Genomic DNA, 19,227 nt, shown 5'->3' on the forward strand with positions numbered 1-19,227 from the left:
AGAGGCAGGGGTGAAGCGTTGTTAATAGCGTCGCAGTAATGAGCTATCATCTTTCTCAGACCGCCGCCCGCTTTCTGTCCCTCTCCTCCCTCTGTTCCTCCTTCGCTCACCCTTTACAAATCACCGTATCTCGTGCTGTGCGCGTTTTTACCTCGCAAAAAGCTGGTTGATATTAAACGGCGTCTTGTCAACTTAATTACCAGTGCCCTGTGTGATTTCAGAGAGCCCCATTATGGCAGCTTTGGTTGTAAATGAGGCACGTTCTGTATCAGTCTGTGAAAAAAAATACACCCGGCGCAGTCAAAGTCACCCTGACATCACACCGGCGACTGAGCCAGGTGGAATTGTACATCATGCGTAACTGTGAGGCCTACTGAGGAAGACGGCGTGCTTCAAGCGAATGACAAGATTGGATATATTATGTTCCGTACGTGTGAAGCAAAAAGTGCTTCTTCATAATTGGTTGTTCATTTTCACATTTAGCCGTTTGGCAGATGCTTTTGTCCAAAGTGATGCACTAATGAGGTGCAGGCCAAGCCAGGCGGATCAAGGAAAAAGAGACGCAGCACTCACACTCCACGGCGGTGCCAAGGATTTATGGCTCAAATGACAAAACACGAGCATCAACTGGGAGTAAGTGGACGGCAGCAACCCAATCGCCAGAATAAATGTTGGCAAAATATGTTTCTGCAAAACCACGTATGAATATTACAGAAACCACTTGGTTGTGATGAGGGAAAAAAATCATGGTTGGCCCGATTTCCTGTCAAAAAAAAAAAAAAAAAAAAAAAGTGTTTTGGTTGGAAATTGTCCCAAGGCCTCCTTAAAAATATCCACTGCAAACTCAATCAGCCGTCACCGGCTCGGCAGCCTTGTTGTGTCGCCTGCAGCGCCTCCGACCCCGTTATGACAGTCAGATAATGAACATTTAATCTGAATGTGATGTGAAGTGTTTTGTACAAATGTCAATATGGTACATATCTTCTATGACTCATACCTACTGCTGACATTTATTGTCGACTGGGACCGAGAGCAGTAAAAAAACATTGTGTTTTTGCTTATTTTGGCTGACTTACAAACAGGCATGCCGCCACAATGTTGACCATTTGAGGAGGTTTTACGCTGTATGCTTGCAGTGTTAAAGAACATCATATTATCTGCATAAATAAAATGACTGTCAACATTAACGTATCATGACCAGGAAGCAACATGAACGTGGTTGGAACAGAGGTCATTTTCCGGAGCAGAGCCAGGGAAGTTATCTGAGAAAGTTCTGTTTCTCAGGGTATCTTTGTGTCCTCTAACATGAATAGAGGTTTAAGGTTTTAGGCCTGTGATTCTGTTTCAGAAGGTTTCACTGTGTGATAGTGTTTTGAAGTGGATAAACGTTTAATTAATAATCATCGGTAATGTCTCAGCCTATCAGGAAGATCATACAGTCACAAGAGAGGTTTTAAAAATAGATGCCGAGAAAAATATATTAGTTGTTTTGCATTCTGAATCCGAGCCTTTCATTTTCTAGACTTGTATTGCACTTTTCTGCAATCCAAAGAATAAACACTTTGGATAGCTGAGGCAGAGACTTTCATCCTTCTGTGTTTCAGTGTTTTTGTTCCTGCGAGCCTGTTAGTGGTTATTTATTTAAAGTTGCTGAAGGCCGATCAAAGTAAGACAGAAAACAACAGCAGCCCTGCCAGAAAGGCATTTCGAGTAGTCAAGACATGAGACTACCAGGGAGATAAGGGGCATATTCAGTCCGATAAGACTTGATCTTTCTGTTGTTAAATAGTGCAAAGCGACACCTCAGAGTGACTACATGAGAGTGGAGACTTTGTTGGCTGAATTGCCCCCTGTGGCCTTTTGTTTGAAGGGCTGTGACAAATGAATTGAATAAATAGTGATTAAATACCAAGTTGTTGAAGGGAGGCAAACAGCTCAAGCTAATGAGATCTTAGCTTAGCACTGTCGAGACAACTTGCTATCGATCAACGGAACAAATTACAATTTAGAATTTGGTGCAAACATTTGCACTTGATCGCAGAAGCTCCACTGACTTTACATCAAAATGGTGAAGTTTGAAATGCTGTCGGGACCAGACCCTTGGAGAGATTGAGCTGAATGTGGCAGCATCCATTTATCAGATATCAGTAAGGAAGACCAAGACCAACTTCTAGACAGTCTGGCCATCTGATGGTGTGATGGGTAAAGCTGGGTATCATCAGAATAGCAACAGTGAAAGAAAAAATAATTGGATAATATGAGTTGATGATCGCACCAAGAAAGAGGGTCCAAGCATCGATCCTTGAGGTACACCTTGTCGGTAGCAATAATCGCTGAAGAATCTAAACCTTTGGTTGTAGTTATTTTATTACATGCACCTGCAGAGCAGATCATAGCATCGACAGTTATAAAGACACTACAGACTCTTCAACAGCCTCAAACAGTCAACAACCATTGTAAAGGCACACACAGCAAGTTGAAAGATACTGCACTATACAGCTGACCCAGTACATAAAAATACAACAATTACAGCTGCACCTACGACTGCAATTACAGTACAGCACTATATGACATCTACTATTTTTCTCATTTCAGAGAGCAAAGTAGTGTGCTACTGGCTCCGATGTGGCAATTCAGCCATTAAACATCATAACATAAACACATGTGTTCATGCAGAAGGATTCATGCAACTCCGCCTGAGTGAGAAAATTAATAAATACCTGAGTAAAGCAACAACTGTGATGGGAAAATGAGGAAGATAAATACTGATCTGTTAGGATGTCTACATAGGCCAAACACAGAATCAAGAAAAGAAGAAAAGATCGGTGAACCTACTGTATATTTAAAAAAAATAAAAATAAAGTAACAATCATTACCCACACTGATTAAACTGCAGTGAACAGACCTACATTTCTGCTGACTTTAAACCTTGGTTAGGCACTTGCGGTAAATGAGCTATGAGCATGACTGAACGAGCAGAGCTCTCTCTTCTTTGATTCCCAGAGTAGGACTGTTGATCACTGCCCATATGCCTTTAGGAATGAGTTGCACCAGCTGTGACTAGATGCATTACTAAGATTGTGTTTTAAACTAATTAAGATTGTGTTTTAAACTTGTTTATTTAAGGTTGTATTGATAACGGTTTTATGTCGACAGAATATTTTTAAAAATAATTCATCTACCGGGCTTCAAGAAAGGTGCAGAATAAAAAGATCTATTTTCTTTTAAATGTTTTTAACATTATTATGATTGTGAATTAATCATTTTAAAAAATATATTGTTTTTTTGGGTTTTTTGTCACAGTTGGTTCCAGCTTCTAAGGACATTTGTGAGCCAATCATATAAAATCGATTGTATCATGTGGAGCTCGTGACTGTGTTCACCACTGTGCTGCAGTAGTAGTAGTACTAGCATTAGCAACATTATCGTAATCTAGCTAATGTTAGCAGTGTTACCCTTAGCTATTGTTGGCAATGTAAACACGAGCCAGCTAGCATTAGCAGCGTTAACAATTGCAAGGTAGCTTGCTAGCTTGCGTTAGCCAACCGACGACCAATTGAAATTAGTTTTTGCACGTCAAGTTCTCTTGTCCTGAAGGGAATGAGTTTTCATCTAAACGACTGAAATGAGGTTAACACAAGCTTAAAAGATTTTCAGGTTTTGTTCTACAACATAAAACATCTCAATTAATAGGCCAATGGATTGAAAAGCATTTACGTGTCTTGAAAATACCAAATTCGTTGGGGGGGACATGTTGATCAAAGATTTTTCTTCTTCTTCAACTCTGTAAAAACTAGTTTCCATGGTGCAACCCCATATACTTCGCTTACAACGGATGGTGCAACAGACTCCACGTCTACTACTCCCTCTGAATGTAATGCATGACCAATAACTCTCAGACAGGTATACTCAGATACGTGAAAAAATATAAACTGTATGTATCATTAAATAATAAAGAGTAAATAACATGCTAGTGGGATGCACATTTATAGATTCCCACCAAAGCCACGTATTTTTTTTAACCAAATGTCAACAGATATTTTCTATTTTCTTTAGCGTTTTGCATATTTTTCTGTCTCTGCTATAATCAAAAAGCAAAAATGGCAAACACTACAATGGTAGCAGGCATTAGAAAATACAGCTTACACGTACGCAGATGTCTTCATGTAACATTTTTCCACGATACAATCAATTCGGTAAATGCTGTAGAGATGTAAAAACAGTCTGTGACAAAGGAACAGTATTCTCTTAATGTTTTGCAGCATTCTTCCCATAACATCAATATGATGGCAATAAGAGCTTTTCTCATATGTTGATGACAGTAATCCAGCATGCTACTAATTTAACACTGACTTTCTTCCCCATAAACTCAAATCTGTGGCATAACTCAGAACAGGTCCCGCTTTAATCCAGCTACGGTATTATGGCACCAGCGAGGTAAGAGCTTGCATGAAGTGCCTCTGAGGAGCCTGATATGTTTGAGGGAACAGCACACGGACAGAAGAAGATACACATTGTTTACAACTGCAACAGCAATATCAGACTCCAGAGCACATACTGCTGAAGAGTAAATAGCACAGCCTCGGTTAGCATAGTATCATATGGATTTGAATTGTTTCAGCAGTCTGTGTGTTCAGTCTTGGGCCAGCGGGCTTCAGACGCTGTTCGGGTTGTAACAGAGCATGTTCAGTTGCAGGTTTTCATCCCAGTGTCTGAGGATGATGAAGAGCTGGTTGGCAGCAGCCTTGATGGAGGCTAAATCTCGGCCTTCTGGGATGTCCTGCGCACTCAACCACATGCTGGCTTTGGCGGCTACCATTTCCCATTCAATGAAGTAACTGGCGGAGCTGTGCTCCAGCCAGGCGAGGGCTACAGCAGTGGCCCACACCATGCTCTCTGGATCCAGCATCCTCTTTAGGGGGCTGGGCGATGCAGTTTCCAAGCCCCCTGAACCAGAACCCCGTCCGCTGTCCGCCTGGGAGTGGGGGGAGAACTGCAGGTCAGCATGGGTGGACGGACTGATTAATGAGGAAAGACCAGCATCCACCATCCCGGCACTCAGATAAGAAGGGCCTGCACTGTGCTCTGCAGGTTGATGATATGTGTCTGGCTGGCATTGGTATCTGTGTCCGTCATCGGCGCTCTCAGCACGGCGGCTGCTGGAGTGAGACAGGTGGCCCAGGCTGGTGCGGTGGCTGTTGAAGGGGGACGTCCACTTTAGCTTGTCCATGGGCACGTTAATGGCTTCACACAGAGCTGTGTCCAGGGGAAATGCACCGCTAGCCAACTGCAACAACACCTGCGCAGAAGTGAAAGTCTCCTGATTCATCATCAAACAGTTCAGGTTCTTACAGTCAAACAATTTAGAATAAAGCAGCCATCGTCCTGATGAATCCCGAGCTCCATCAGAGCTGTTTAAAAATATTTATTTGACAATATATAAGTTTAATTCTGTTTCCTCTGCAGAGTTTCAACAGCTTTTTATTTTGCTGCTTCACTGTGCCACAATATTTGCTGCAGTGACATTACTCTGCACATTCAAGCAAACATCATTAAAGTAGAGTGTACGTGCTTTGTGAGGCCACCTACGTAGGTGCATCTTACTATCTGAATCCCTTTAAATAGCAGGAAAAACACTGCACCACTGACTTTAGATTAATAGCAATGCGCCATAATTGCACCAGACGACACCTCATTTTTAAAACAACCCGCCCAGAGGTGCACAGGTGGGCGCAAGATCATTTGCTATCTACACAACGTGGGCGGTGATCATGAAAATAAGCACAGTACAGAAACAGTATAAAAAAACTGGATAAAGACAGACGTAAAGAAAAAGTCAGATTTTCAAGGAAAAGAAATATCGGAATAAAATGAAATGATTTAATATCTTTTTTATTTAATATATAAGTCTTTGTTTTATTATTCAGTGGATCGTTTTAGTGTCAAATATTTGTGTCAGTGCCAGAACAACTTTTGTTTCAGTGCCAGTGTTACAGGTCAGTTTTGTTGACAATGCCAAACTTTGTTTTCAATGCCAGGGTGTTTTTATTCCCGTGCAATTCATGTTTTTTCATACTTGACAAGCAATAAAACAAGAGGTGAGCAGACAAGTGATTTGAGTGCATGCTGTTTTTCTTCTTCACTACGCCGCATTTTGTATCAAGAGTCTTCCACGGCTCATTACCACCTCCTCCAATCAGCAGCTGGTACGTGGGGTGCTTTGCAATAACATACCTGTTGGGTAGTTGTTAAAGGAAGTTAAATCACTTTGAGGGTAGCTATTCTGATTATTTTTTGATGGACATCTTCTTTTTATTGAAATTGAAAAGTGATGAATAAAACATGAAAAATGTGGCGGGCACAGAATAATTAGAGTCTCCATCAAGGTCATTGCAGTTTCGGGGAAGCAATATCGCAGTGAAGTCCGAACGGTGCCTTTGGCCCCTAGCAGAGGTTAAATTACGCAGGATATTTCTGTCACAGGCAATTACTTTTGCTGGACTGAAAAACATTACTCAGAAAAAGTTTCTTATAAGACCTTTTTTTACTGTATGCAAAGTTTAGTTGGCTAAGATTTATTCCACTCCTTTCACGGTCAATCATGGATAAAATATATTGTGAAATATAAAGACAATCTTGATGTATTTATCGTTTAAGTGCACACCATGTACAGTTATTTCAACCCCTAAAACAGAGGATAGAAGTAGTGTGGGATCAATGCTGGTGAATATCAACCTAGATCTTTATTGATTTTAAGTTTACCTTGAATAAAATTACTGGTAAAAGTGTTCTTTTAACAGTTAATTGTTAATTCTCTATTTCCCAGGTCATCAAAATCTGACACTCTGGGTTGATACGTTGCAGCAGCAGCATGAATGCTCTTTCTTTAAGTAAGAGTATGTAAATTGCTGGTATCCAACACTGACCTCCTTTTTTTCTTATCTCCGTATTTTAAAATCTAACCCTTTGTGTCCCTCTGTCAGAGGGATGGGGTGACTTGGGGATGAACTTTCATTCCTTTCCTTCCTTTCACAGGCTCAACAGATTTTGGCAAATCTCCCTTCTGTTCAAATTAGCTTCCATCAAAACACATCCAGGCTGACAGAGCATTCACACGTCTGGATTTGCTACCCACCAGAGGAATATAGTCTTTGTTCTCGTTGTCGCTCTCTCCAATTGAATCACCGGACTTGCTGTGAGATCGACACATAAATCCTTTGGCAGCTCGAGTCAGGAGACGCGTCCTGCTGAGGGCCAACCTTAACCAGGAGAGGGAGAAGCACATTTAAATCTCGGTGTGAGTGAAGCACACATCACTATTAGATTTAATCTACCTTTTTCCATCATGACAGGGAAAGCAATCGTTTCCGTTGGTTATCTGGTACATCTGTAGACTTACATATCATTTGAATGCAGTAAATTGAGAGTAATGAGCCAATTTTCGGCCTCAGTCAGTTGAGTCGCCTTGTTTCAGACTCAATATCGCAACAACTGTTCGATGTATCACCGTAACCTCTTTTATTCGCATGCATGGTATTCAGAGGGTGAATCCAAATGACTTTGATGATCCTCTTACTTTCCCTCCAGCACCACAGTGAGGTTTTCTGTTACATGTCTATAAGATGGATTGCCTCGAAATTTGCTGCAGACACTCACATATCCCGCAGGATGACGTATATGAACTTTGGTGATCCTTTTACTTTCCACCAGCGCCGGTGCCAATGCTGTCAGTTAACCTTTCTGCAAACGGCTGATTCATTCAAATGTGTACGAAAAACAAAATGTGTCATATTAAGGCCATATAACATGTTTTTGATCTGAGTTGCATATCAGCAGGCGGAGGGGATGGTGGTGGAGTTACAGGCGAGACGGCTGCCAAGTTCAAGGCTAGGCTTCAATATTCGTAAGCGAGAAACCACTGGATATTTTTAATGAACGACCACAGTTTCAAAATGTAACAGCATGACACCAGCAAATGTTTTTAAGGAGACCTCGGGACAATTTCCAGCCCTATTTGTGGTGACAAAAACAGATTTTTTAAGCACAAACATGATGTTTTCCTAACATTTTCCTGTTTTATTTTGTAGTTTATATCCTCATGTGTTATTATTCATTTCCACTTCCTGCCTTTGTCTGTTTCCCCTTTTCTGTGTACAGAGCTGTGTCTCATGTTTATTATACAGTTTTTTACCTTAGTTCTTGAGCTTTACTGGTTTGTTCTTTGTTTTTTTGTTTTGTACGTAGTTTAGTTTTGTTCGTGGATGACTGTTTTGTCGTTAGCCTTTTTTCTTTATCACATTTTGAATTGTGGATTATTAGACAACGGTTTTCAGTTTTAATGAAAGCTCGCTTTTTGCTGTGTCTGCAATTGGGTTATGTTTTTGTAAAGCTGAAACTAACAAAGTAGTTTTTGTGCCTAAATGTGATTACATTGCAAAGGGCAGCGTTGTCACAACATAAAATTGTGAAGTGGACCAAATTTGAAGTTGCAACATTAATAAATGTTCAATTTGAACAAACCCGTGGTTTGCAGAAAGGTACAATGCGAGCATTTACGACTGGGTCGTCAGGTCACAATTTTAATACCTACAAAACTAACGACATCCTTATCAACCACAGCCCATTATGCTTAACTAAGATGGTGAACACGGTACACATTGTACCTGCTAAACATCCGCATGTTAGCACGCTATAGCTCTGCTGTGGTTAAAGATGCCAGTGTACACCATCAGAGATGACTGTCAGATGAACCCCCACAAACTGTGTGGCATCTGCACGATGTTATACAATTTCTAAGACATTCTGAAACTGCCAATCATACAATCACAGTCTCCACGCAGCAATTTGTCGGCTGTGTGGAGGTGAGAAAGGAGCCAGGGCTTGAACACCGTCTTTCCAAGCGCTCTCTTTTCTTTCCTTACGCAACTATTTCTGTCACTTGTGTAGACCTCCGAGTGCGACATTATGAATGCCTTGCAGGAGAAGACTGTCTGCAAACGTGTGCCATTATTCTCTTACATAATGGCGTCTGGCCCCTTTCTTTGAAGGCCAGCTTTTCAACCAGCCTGAGTACAGCCTCACGGCGCTGCTGGCGTGGCTATACACTCTCTTTTATTGACTTCAAGACAACATGAGTTAAAGGTCTAAATCAGCTGACAGAAATGGATGAAGATAGAAAACGTCAGGTAGATTCTCTTCCTTCTAATGCAACAGTTGTAAATAACTATAACGCTGAAGTCCCTGTGCGCGGTCATGCCGTGGTGCCGGAGCTACAGCACCTGTACGCAGCCAGCCGGTCTCCAAACACCCACCTGGCAGAAAACAGGCTCTCCACTGATTTCTGCGATTGGTCAGAGGTCACAGACGGACTCCTTTGGGAGACTTGGAGACAGAAAGGCAGAGTTAGACGAGGGAAGGAGGGGGAGAAAAACAGAAGCAGTGGCATTTTTCTGTGACTTTTCCGTTCAGCTCTCAACATGCGTCTCACGTAATAAAGAAGTGAAACACACCCACTGAGATGTGACAGTGACACCGGAGGACTGTCCTCTGCGGGTGAAGCGCTTCTCGTCGTGTGTGTGTGTGTGTGTGTGTTTGTGCCTTCGGTGGGTGCTCGTTGTGTTTTTGAAAGAAGCCCAGACGGCGTGTGTCAATACAAGCCACAAAACTGTACCGTCTTCTGTCGCCACTTACAAAAACCGGGACTAAAATGCCAATAATCTCGTGTTTCACATTTTGGAACAATACAACAGTGTCGCCCGGGAAAATAAACAAGGGCGCTTTCTGTATATTGAAGGTGTTTTGAGGAGGTAAATGGATGACATGCAGCAAATGTACTGACCGGTTGATGTGATGCTCTTACCCTCTGTGAAGCTACACCTCTCCCAGCCGGCGGAGGAGGGGGTGCTGCACGGAGAGACGCCGTCCTCCGCATCTGAGACAGTCGGAGAGATTGATTTTCACAAAACATCTAACAAGATGTTGTCGTCTTTAAACAAGAGACAATTACCAGGCAACGCTGATGCAATTCATCTGCATCCGTGCCCAGTGCGCCCCTCTCCTTTTTAAACTGGCATCGCCAAGCAGATGTTCAAGCTACAGCGTTAGTCTCGGCTCCTGCTGTTGCCATGCCACCACTCAAAACCAATTTAAAGTCTCGTTGTGCCCTTTTTCCTGAAGTTGAAGTATTTTTAATGTAAAGCACCGCTCAGCTGTCTGAAGGGCTCGATATCTTCCAGCTCCTGGTGCCGGAGATGCAAGACTGCAATCTCTCCAGTTCCAACGAGGTCGTTTTTGAATAAATAAACATAAACTTTGAGGAATCTCATATCGAATCCGCCCCCCCCCTGAAGAAAGATATTCCTTTTACTGTATGCTCACGACCTTCACTGAATAAAATATGTATATCTTTATTCTCTGCAGCTCTTTTCTTATTTCTTTCTACCGTATTCATTCGTAAGCAATCTATAAATAAAACATCCTTTTGCTGTTTAGCACGTTTGGATTGAAAAGGGGTCCTATTTATATGAAATGCAGCCTACTGTTGGGCAGGAGGACTTCTTCAGCTTCCTCGGACATGCCGCCAGACTGAGAGCGGCCAAGTCCGATGGAGTAACCTCTGTTCTTCCTGCTCCCCGAACGAGAGCTGGAGTGAGAGCTCCGCTTCAGACCTTCACCTGGAAACAAAAATAGAAGGTTTTTTGTATGTAGAGAGACGCAATTTGAAAGCGTTTGTAGATCTATCTTTGCTTTCCTGAACCAAAATCACACTTTAGTCTCAGTATGTGGACACAGGTCAGTGGTTGCGACACTGAAAGTTAAAGTAATAGTTATGAATATTTTGGGAAATGTGCCTATTTTCTGTCTTTGCCGGGAGCAGTCTCCACTGGCAACCTGAAAAAACGTCCAAATAAACTAAATGTGTTTTTATGCATAGCAACAGATATGAACCAAATGCACCATGAGGCTGTTACTGAGCTGCATTTGGCCCACGGGCCGCCAGTTGAGTTGGCCAATTACTGTCACGTTGCACAAGCGAACACAGTCACTTCCTGACAGACAGCTGGTGGTCTATTAGCATTACAGAGTTATGTGAAATCTCCAAATTTGTTTATTTTCGTTGTCATCCTGAGCCGTGACTAACATAAGTTAAACACATTTCTGTTGTGCTACTTTTATGAACTTTGTTGCCAGTTTGGGGTTTGAAAAGATGTTTCATCGGGGAAAAAAGGCAAAAGATGGTTTTCCACCCAAGTTATTGCAAACAAACATTGTTTTTGGTTCTATGTGTATTTTCTTGCATATGTTCCTTGCAGAACTTCACAAAGTCATCGTTCCCTGCCAAGAAACAACCCAGCCTTGACAAGAAATGATAACAACTTGACATTTCTGGGGCTGCAATTAATAATATTTTAATTGTCATTCTGTTCGTTGATTATTTTCTCATTTACTTGATGAATCGTTTGGTCTGCGAAATGTCAAGAAGAACTGTGAAAAATCGCCATCATCTGTTTTGCAGTAGTTCAAGCAAAAGCAGCAAGTATTAAGATGTCACAAACAGATGACTTGATTGATTGTTTCAGCTCTAAACATGTTAATTAGAAAGATTTATAGGTGATTCTAAGCTTTTGATTTAACGAACAAGGGATGAGAGTAACATTAACCTTATTATCTCACTTTTGGCATGATAAGCGTATTTAACCAAAATATCATCATGACGTAATTATTTCCTTAACGAGAGAATAATTTACATGACGAGATGGTTCATTTGCTTTATAGCGCCGCGCTTTCTGCCTCATCTAATGAATCTAAAAACAGAAGGAGAGAACTTCTTTCCCGCTCGTGTAATATGTGGAGAGGACGGAACAATCTGTGCTATGAGGACTTCTCCACATGAAATCCGTGAAGACTTACTGGGGTTTATGTATTCAATACATGTCTGCAAATACTCATTAGTGTCCAGGTCGATGGGGATAAACGCTGTGTATTTGCTCAGTATATTGCAGGCCTTGCTGGTGTGAATAGCGTAGAGCTGATACTTCCTCCCAGAGCCTGTGAATGATAACAAACACAAATGGTTACACAACGTATAATAGGATGATGTCATATTATATAATATTACACTGTGTTGCATGATATTGAGTACATTTAATCTAAACATACATAATTCATTGATTACACATATGTAAAATGAGTAAAAGGAATCATTTGACATTTTTGGGAACGTGCTTATTTGCTGTCTTGTCAAGATACAGATGGTAAATTTCACATCTGTCCTTTAAAGGCCCACACACACCGCCCAGACTCAAACCAACGGCCAACTGCCTTTATCCCACCACTCTGTTGCCTCTCGCCTGACCCGTTTGGCAGACAAGTTGCATTGAAAATATCGCCTCGACTACTGCCAACTACACAGCAGCATGTACGTTCTGCACTTGCGCGAGATGCAATAAGCCTCCTTAACATCGGGTGGCGCTAGTCTCGTGCCAGTAATCCAAAACATGAAAACAGGAAATGAAGGAACGGAGTGCAGATCATCGTCACTTCCGCCCCTCCTACACACGCCGCGCTGATTCTGCTAACACACCGCCAATCAGAATGGTCATTGAACAGCTAGCACACAACCAATCAGAGTATCCAATGGCGTCCAATCCTCAGACTGCCGACACTCTCAGACTTTGCAAGTTGAATCTGACCAGACACAATCTGCGCGGTTCCAAAAGCTTCCAACAGCTGAACACACCGAACAGATTTGTTCCCGAACTCGTCCGAGTCTCCCCAAATGTTTCAGATGTCCAACATTTGGGCCGGTGTGCTCCTGCTTTAAATGTGAAGCTAAAGCGAGGAAACAGCAAGTTTGTCTATGCTGAGCTAACCTAAGCTAGCTATAGCGTCAAAAGGACAGATATGAGAGCATATCGATTGAACTCAAATAAACATAGTTCCCAATTTGTTGAACTTTTCCTTTAAATTCACTCCTGTGGACTATGAAACTTCGCCTGACTCTCCATCAGCATGAGGCTGAGTAAGTAAAGAACTGGTTTAGTAGATCACTTTCAGGTGAACTTGTCCTTTAAATGCCCCTGAAGCTCACCGTGCTCGATCTCGCACTCCTTATCCGCCATGTGCTCGAAGTCGTGTATGATGGAGCGTCCGGCCAGGTGGTGGAAGGTCTCGTTCCAGAGCTCCTCGTGGACCTTTTCCTCACGCTCCCGGCCGCTCAGGAAGGGCTGGATATCGAAGACGACCTCCCACTTCGCCGGCTTCCCACACAGCAGCCCGGACACCACGGCCTTGCAGTCGCCTCTGTGCTGGTTGGCTGCACCCAAATCTGGAATCTGGGTCTCTTGCGGGGTTTCTGCTTGACACAACTGGTGTCCGTATCCGTCTGTAATATCACAGGAGCGAGGTTTGTTAAGTCAACATGTATTCAATCCATCTAAAGCTCGTCACCTGCTGCTGCTGCTCACTTTTGACTGGATATGTGTTAAATGAATTCATCACGTTTCCTGCTGTTTTCTAAAGCGCTACTTCATTTATTTCCTTATTCATCTCCTGATTCATTTTCTGTTTTGTTCCTATATTTAAAAAAAACAAAACATTTCCTCTCTTCCTCAAGAGACTCTTTGCTCGATCTGCCAAGTGAGAGTCTTGCTCATTTCAGATTTAGGATATTTGCCATTAAAATCCATTTTCCCACACGAGACTGAATAAAACCAATGCGGTCTTGGCTTGAATTCAAGGGCTCTTAGTTCTATTACTCTATAATTGATTCCATGGAAGCTTTTGTTTGAATATTTCATTTAGTCATTCATTCAAACTTTTTGGAATCATTGAGGACATGCCCTCATTTTCAATCTCGAGACCCTTAAAACAGGATAAATAACACACAAAAATCATGAGGAAGAAAACAAACACTGAACACAGTCGATTTTGGGGGTAATTTAGGATTAGGATTGAATGCTCTGTCACAGTAAAGCAATTTGAAGATTTGTAAATGTTCATATATATATATATATCTGTTTTACTGCACTGAGTTTGATAAGAAACTTGATACCAGATGATGAAGCCAGCAGCTAATTATCTTAGTGTATCTTAGCAGAAACGCTGGTAACAGCCTGCTTTGTCAAACCATCACCTCCAAAGATCACAAAATAACTGGATGAATCTTCTTTGTTTAATTTTTTACAAAAAATAAAGATACAAGGGGGTTATGTGATGGAGCATATCAAGACTGAGACGTCAGTGACTTCATGGAGTCTCCGCTGGTCACCTTTGCAAACCTTTGAGCTGACAACAAGATCGATTTAAAGATGGAGTCAGGATACGGTTAGCTTAGCTTAGCATAAAGACTGCGTCAGACAGCATGCCTGACTCTGTCCAAAGGTATCCCAACAGCTCAATTAGTAACATCTCATTACTTTCATTTGTACAGACTCCAGTAGGTCACTGGTTCAGATCCAACAAATAGTCCCGTGAATAACTGCCCATAAAAAAGCAGCTTTTTTAAGACTTTTTTAACTTTTTAATTTGTAAACTTTAAAACAACCTCCACGTAACAAAACTTGCAAACATATTCAACAAGAAAACAAACAAAAACACGGATTCAATCCAACATCAGCCAGACGTATTCAATAAATCAATAAATCCTGCACATTGCAGTAGAACAGATTGCTTGTGTTTGTGGTCTCACCTGTATCTCCGACGCTGCCTACAGATGGGCTGTCAGTGGATGATTTGGATCCACCATCCCCAGCGGTGTTGCGAGCTGCTGGCGGCGCGCCGCTCCCGCCGAGCTGAGGATTGTCCTCCGGCTGAGGGTGGAAATGAAGCTCCGGGTCGGCTTCCTGTGGCAGAATCGGCTCCTGCTGAGGGAGCGGACGGTGACAGCTGGCAGAGCGCCCTCTGGAAGATGTGGCACACAGGCTTGCCAACTGTGGCTGGAAACAAAAAGTTGTTTTAGGTTTTAAATACCCTGATGCAATCAGGTTTTCATCTGCAAATTGTATTTCTGAGCACTGCAGTGTGTTCGTCAGGGATTTTATTTCATCTTTTCAAGGTGCAATATGTAAAATTTGAGTAGGAAGCAGACAAAAATGTACTTAAATTATGAATTGAAGTCAAAGAAACCACAGTTTTGACATCATGATGTCTGTGTATTGTGTTGCAGAGATTTCTACTGAGGTTAGCGTGCTAACTGGCTAGCCCCCTCTCATACTGGTCCAAAGCTCCTGTCCTACAGTTGTACACCAACACTTCCCCAGTGCTCTCAGTTTGCCCCCTAGCTGCACGCTAACTGAGCTAACTAGCAAACGGTATTTTCAGTTAGTATTGGTAAGCTGTTTTTTGGTGATATGTTGCTTTGTTAGGAGTATAATTTCGACTGGTGGCAAAAATACTCTATAAGAGGAAAATACATCAGTTGTTTGATGTAACTTATGCAAACGCGGCTGCAAATAAGAATTATTTTTATTCCTGATGAATGTGACGATTGTCTCACTTTAAATCCCCGGTTTGGTTTATAAAATGTCGGGAAATTGTACAGAAATGTCAATCCTGGGATCAAGCTTCTCATTTCAACTGACCAAAAAGACCATAAAACCCAAAGATATTCTGCGTATTATCATGTAAGACAAAGATGCTCACGTTGAGCTGCTAGAACTGGGGAATGTTTGGTATCTAGGTAATCAATGAAACCCTTACTGGTTATCTACATTTTAGTACAGAGGAAGAAGACAACCGGTAAGGAGTGTTGAGGAGGAACACTGAGTGTTTAGGAGGAACTTAAATTGAAATTACTCCATACTGATGCAGTTATTACAGGGTAATTTGATAACGCCGTAACATAGCAGGACAAATGGATAAATATGGAACACTTTTCATTATCAATGTCGTGTGTATTATAATGGTTGCCAGGCAACAAAACATTAGGCCCAGCTAAGGGTGACCTTCTGTAGCTATGACAATAAAATATGTGCATGTTTACAAAACCATGATTAAAATCCCGGGAGAACGAAAAAAGAACATACAACAACCTCCGTGTCCAATCATATCGTCGCCATCCGAGGTAATGACCGTTAAACATAAAGACACTGTAGGAGTGTAGATTAGTGTTTAACTCCATATTTACAAAATATTACTGTAATTATCTGGCTGTAATCTAAAGTGTTGCTGACATTTTGCCTAAAAAAAGACGACCCAGACAATCAAACGACTATAAAATTAATAAAACTCATCTTTTGCTCATACAATCCTTCCAGCTCTCACTTCTAAAATAAATGTAACTTCTGCGGTATGTTTTCAACTTTACTTGAACGTGTACAACAGAGGGATTGTTCTAATTCTGTTCTGAGATCTCACCCCTCTTGCACAGGTTAAATCAACACCTTAATTTATATTAATTTCATTCATGCGGCAATAACAAACAAATAAATAGGAAGTCACTATATTGCTGTTTCATCATTGGATCTAGCTCAATCACGGCGTGAGCGCAGTGGAGAGAAGAAGTCATTTTCTTCAGAGCTTGATGAACTCATTCTAGTGTTACTAAGATCCCCCCTGAGGAATATTGAAAAGTAATTACCACTCATACATTTTGCCACTTAATTACTGAAGAGAGCACATTAGTCTGTTCTTTATTATACCCCAGTCCAGACGTGGGTCTGGATACATATTTAAAATGTGTATTATTGTTATTATTAAAGAAAAAAGCTCAGATTGACGTCACTGCTTTGAGCTCTGTGAGTTACAGCGACATCACAAACTGAATCAGAAATAACCGCTGACCCTATTTTTCCGAACTGAACCCCAGCAGGTTATTTTTTGAAACAATCATTACTACTTCTCTTCACAGCGTGGGTCCACACCTGGTAGTCGTTCCTCCACTGCGCCTCGTGCTCGGGGCTCATCTGGCCGATCAGCTCCTGGACTTTGGCTCTCCTCAGCGGATTCTTCGCCGCCACAGAGCTGGGATCACTGGGAGTGTACACCTTCTTCGCCGGGTTGTAGTCCGTTATCTGGTTGGTGCTGTACGCTCGCCGTCTCGGAGACGTCTTCGAATCAAACCCTGATGTTTTGTTATAAAATGGCAGTTAAAACCTCAGCTTTTCTTTATCTTTACATACAACACGACACAAAACGATACAAAAAGATGGAGTCAACAGCCACATTAGCAGCTCTGTGAGTCGGTACAGTACTGTGGCGCTAGTAAAGATAAACTCTTGACCTGATGACAGCAGTTTAGATGATGAAAGTTTAGTGATCACCACATTTATTACAGTTCATCCTGAGGGAGACATGAATATATGCTCCAAAGTTTGTGACAATCTGTGTGATGCATTGACTTTGATCCTTGAGTATCTGCATGTCTATCCATCCATTAGCTGTTGAAATACTAAAACGCTGCCATCTGTAGCGCCTCCACTTAACCAAAGAGCAGATCTATTATAGATATATCTTCAGTAGCCTCACTTATAATGCATTTTATGAGACAGGAAGTAAGGAGGGGGATTTTACAGTTAAAGAAATCGACTTGTCAGCGCTCTCTGTGAATGAACGATGTAACGGTGACACCTCATATGTACTCTGCAATTTCTGTACCGCCATTTATTTTTTTTTTGTCAAACATAAACACTGAGTGATGGAATTTAACTTAGTACATTTACTTGACGTGCTGTACTTTTACAGTTTTGAGGTTTTAAGGTTTATGGAAGTAAATCTGATCTGGCGCTAATATCTACATCCACTGCGATTACATCCATCGACTGGCCCCTTAAAGGGAAATTCCGGTGTAAATTTAATCCATGGTCTAAATCACTGTGAAACTGTGTTAGACTCCCTCTCGAGAGATCAAGTTAGCAGACCGCTGATTTACGGAGTTTTATCAACCTCAGAAATACAATACACTGCAGTAAATGGATCCAAATATGAACCGCCACCAAAAAGCCAAAAATATTGCTCAGAACAGCACCAAACTTTAGCAACAGTACAAATAGGGTCTCAGCACATAGTCCGGGGCATCTAACCTCCGCTAGCTTAGCTGGATTTCTATTGTGAAGCTAAAAACAGATTTCAACTCTCCTCCATCAGCTTCCGGGTCGAGGAAGTCCCGACGCGACGATTACCGAGTACGGTTAGAAATGATCAATTCCGTTCTTTTCCCTGTCCGCTCTTGATAATATCTGTTATAAACTGGCAGGTAAGACACATATGAACTTTGATTGCTTTTCCATGGAGTCATAATCATACATTTTCATCTATGAGCCGCGGAACTCTACTGCAATCGGTAATCGACTCGTCGGGACTTCCCATCAACAGGAGGCTGCTGCAGAAGAGTGGTAAATTTAGTCAGCTTTTCAGTAGAAATCCAACAAAGCTAGCAGAGGTTAGATGCCCCGGACTATGTGCTGAGACCCTATTTGTACTGTTGCTGAAGTTTGGTGCTGTTCTGAGCATTATTTGTGGCTTTTTGGTGGCGGTTTATATTTAGATCCATTTACTGCAGTGTATTGTTGACGTGCGATCGTTTCTGAGGTTGATAAAACTTCGTAAATTAGCGGTCTGCTAACTTGATCTCTCGAGAGGGAGTCTAACACAGTTTCACGGTCTGTTAGACCATGGATTAAACTTACACCGGAATATCCCTTTAACAGGTAGTTTCATTGGAATGCCATCAGTAGTTCATCCACCATCTGAAGGTTTATCTTATTCCACTAGTCTTGCAAATGGCCACTCATCACAAGAAAACCTTTGACATCATAATCAAAACACACAAGTGAACATGCGTTGCCAATTCCCTTCATTTATCGTGAACGTAGTTTCGTACCCATGGCGTCTTGCTCTGTGGTGGCGGGGCTGCTGTCTGTCGTGGAGTCCTGGTAGGAGTCATACAGAGGCCCGGACAGTGCGTCCACACCTGTCCTCACCAGGTCCTCTTCTTGGGAGTGGTAAAACACAGAGCTGGCGGACTCAACGGAGCGCATCATGCTGTATCGCCTCCTTTTATCCTGTTGGGGTGATTGAGTCGGTGACACATCCGAGACAAGCGCTCCCACAAAGACCCGTTCACAAGGCTTGATTAAAAAGCTTCTTCACAGTTAGCCTTGGCCTTTTATTGTGTCTCCCTAGGAACGCCTTTCAGATAATTAGATTTAATGAAACAAATGATTTAACGATCACAAAAACAAACTCATGGTGGATTTTAACGTTCTCGCGCGTGGTCATTCGTCTCCG

General features: G+C 41.9%; 1 protein-coding gene and 1 long non-coding RNA gene across 3 annotated transcripts in view; one reads left to right on the top strand and one right to left on the bottom strand.

Annotated features, from left to right (window-relative positions):
- Window positions 1-2,349: 2,349 nt before the first annotated feature.
- Window positions 2,350-19,227, bottom strand: part of vwa5b1 (von Willebrand factor A domain containing 5B1) — a 30,612-nt gene continuing 13,734 nt past the window's right edge. The window contains exons 13-22 of one of the 2 annotated variants that reach the window (XM_030421659.1): window positions 18,821-19,001; window positions 16,863-17,062; window positions 14,690-14,936; window positions 13,091-13,384; window positions 11,911-12,048; window positions 10,539-10,673; window positions 9,860-9,931; window positions 9,312-9,381; window positions 7,136-7,259; window positions 2,350-5,299 (exon numbers count right to left, since the gene is read on the bottom strand). In XM_030421659.1, coding sequence (XP_030277519.1) covers window positions 4,655-5,299; window positions 7,136-7,259; window positions 9,312-9,381; window positions 9,860-9,931; window positions 10,539-10,673; window positions 11,911-12,048; window positions 13,091-13,384; window positions 14,690-14,936; window positions 16,863-17,062; window positions 18,821-19,001 — 2,106 coding nt within the window. In that variant the 3' untranslated portion in view covers window positions 2,350-4,654. Of the gene's footprint in view, window positions 5,300-7,135; window positions 7,260-9,311; window positions 9,382-9,838; window positions 9,932-10,538; window positions 10,674-11,910; window positions 12,049-13,090; window positions 13,385-14,689; window positions 14,937-16,862; window positions 17,063-18,820; window positions 19,002-19,227 lie in introns of both variants that reach the window. The other variant, XM_030421658.1, reaches the window with a different exon arrangement.
- Window positions 15,971-17,098, top strand: LOC115584320 (uncharacterized). Its single transcript, XR_003984521.1, has 2 exons — window positions 15,971-16,063; window positions 16,850-17,098. It is a non-coding gene; the product is annotated as an uncharacterized LOC115584320 (long non-coding RNA).

The sequence above is a fragment of the Sparus aurata genome, chromosome 7 (assembly GCF_900880675.1).
Source record: "Sparus aurata chromosome 7, fSpaAur1.1, whole genome shotgun sequence".
NCBI lineage: Eukaryota > Metazoa > Chordata > Actinopteri > Spariformes > Sparidae > Sparus > Sparus aurata.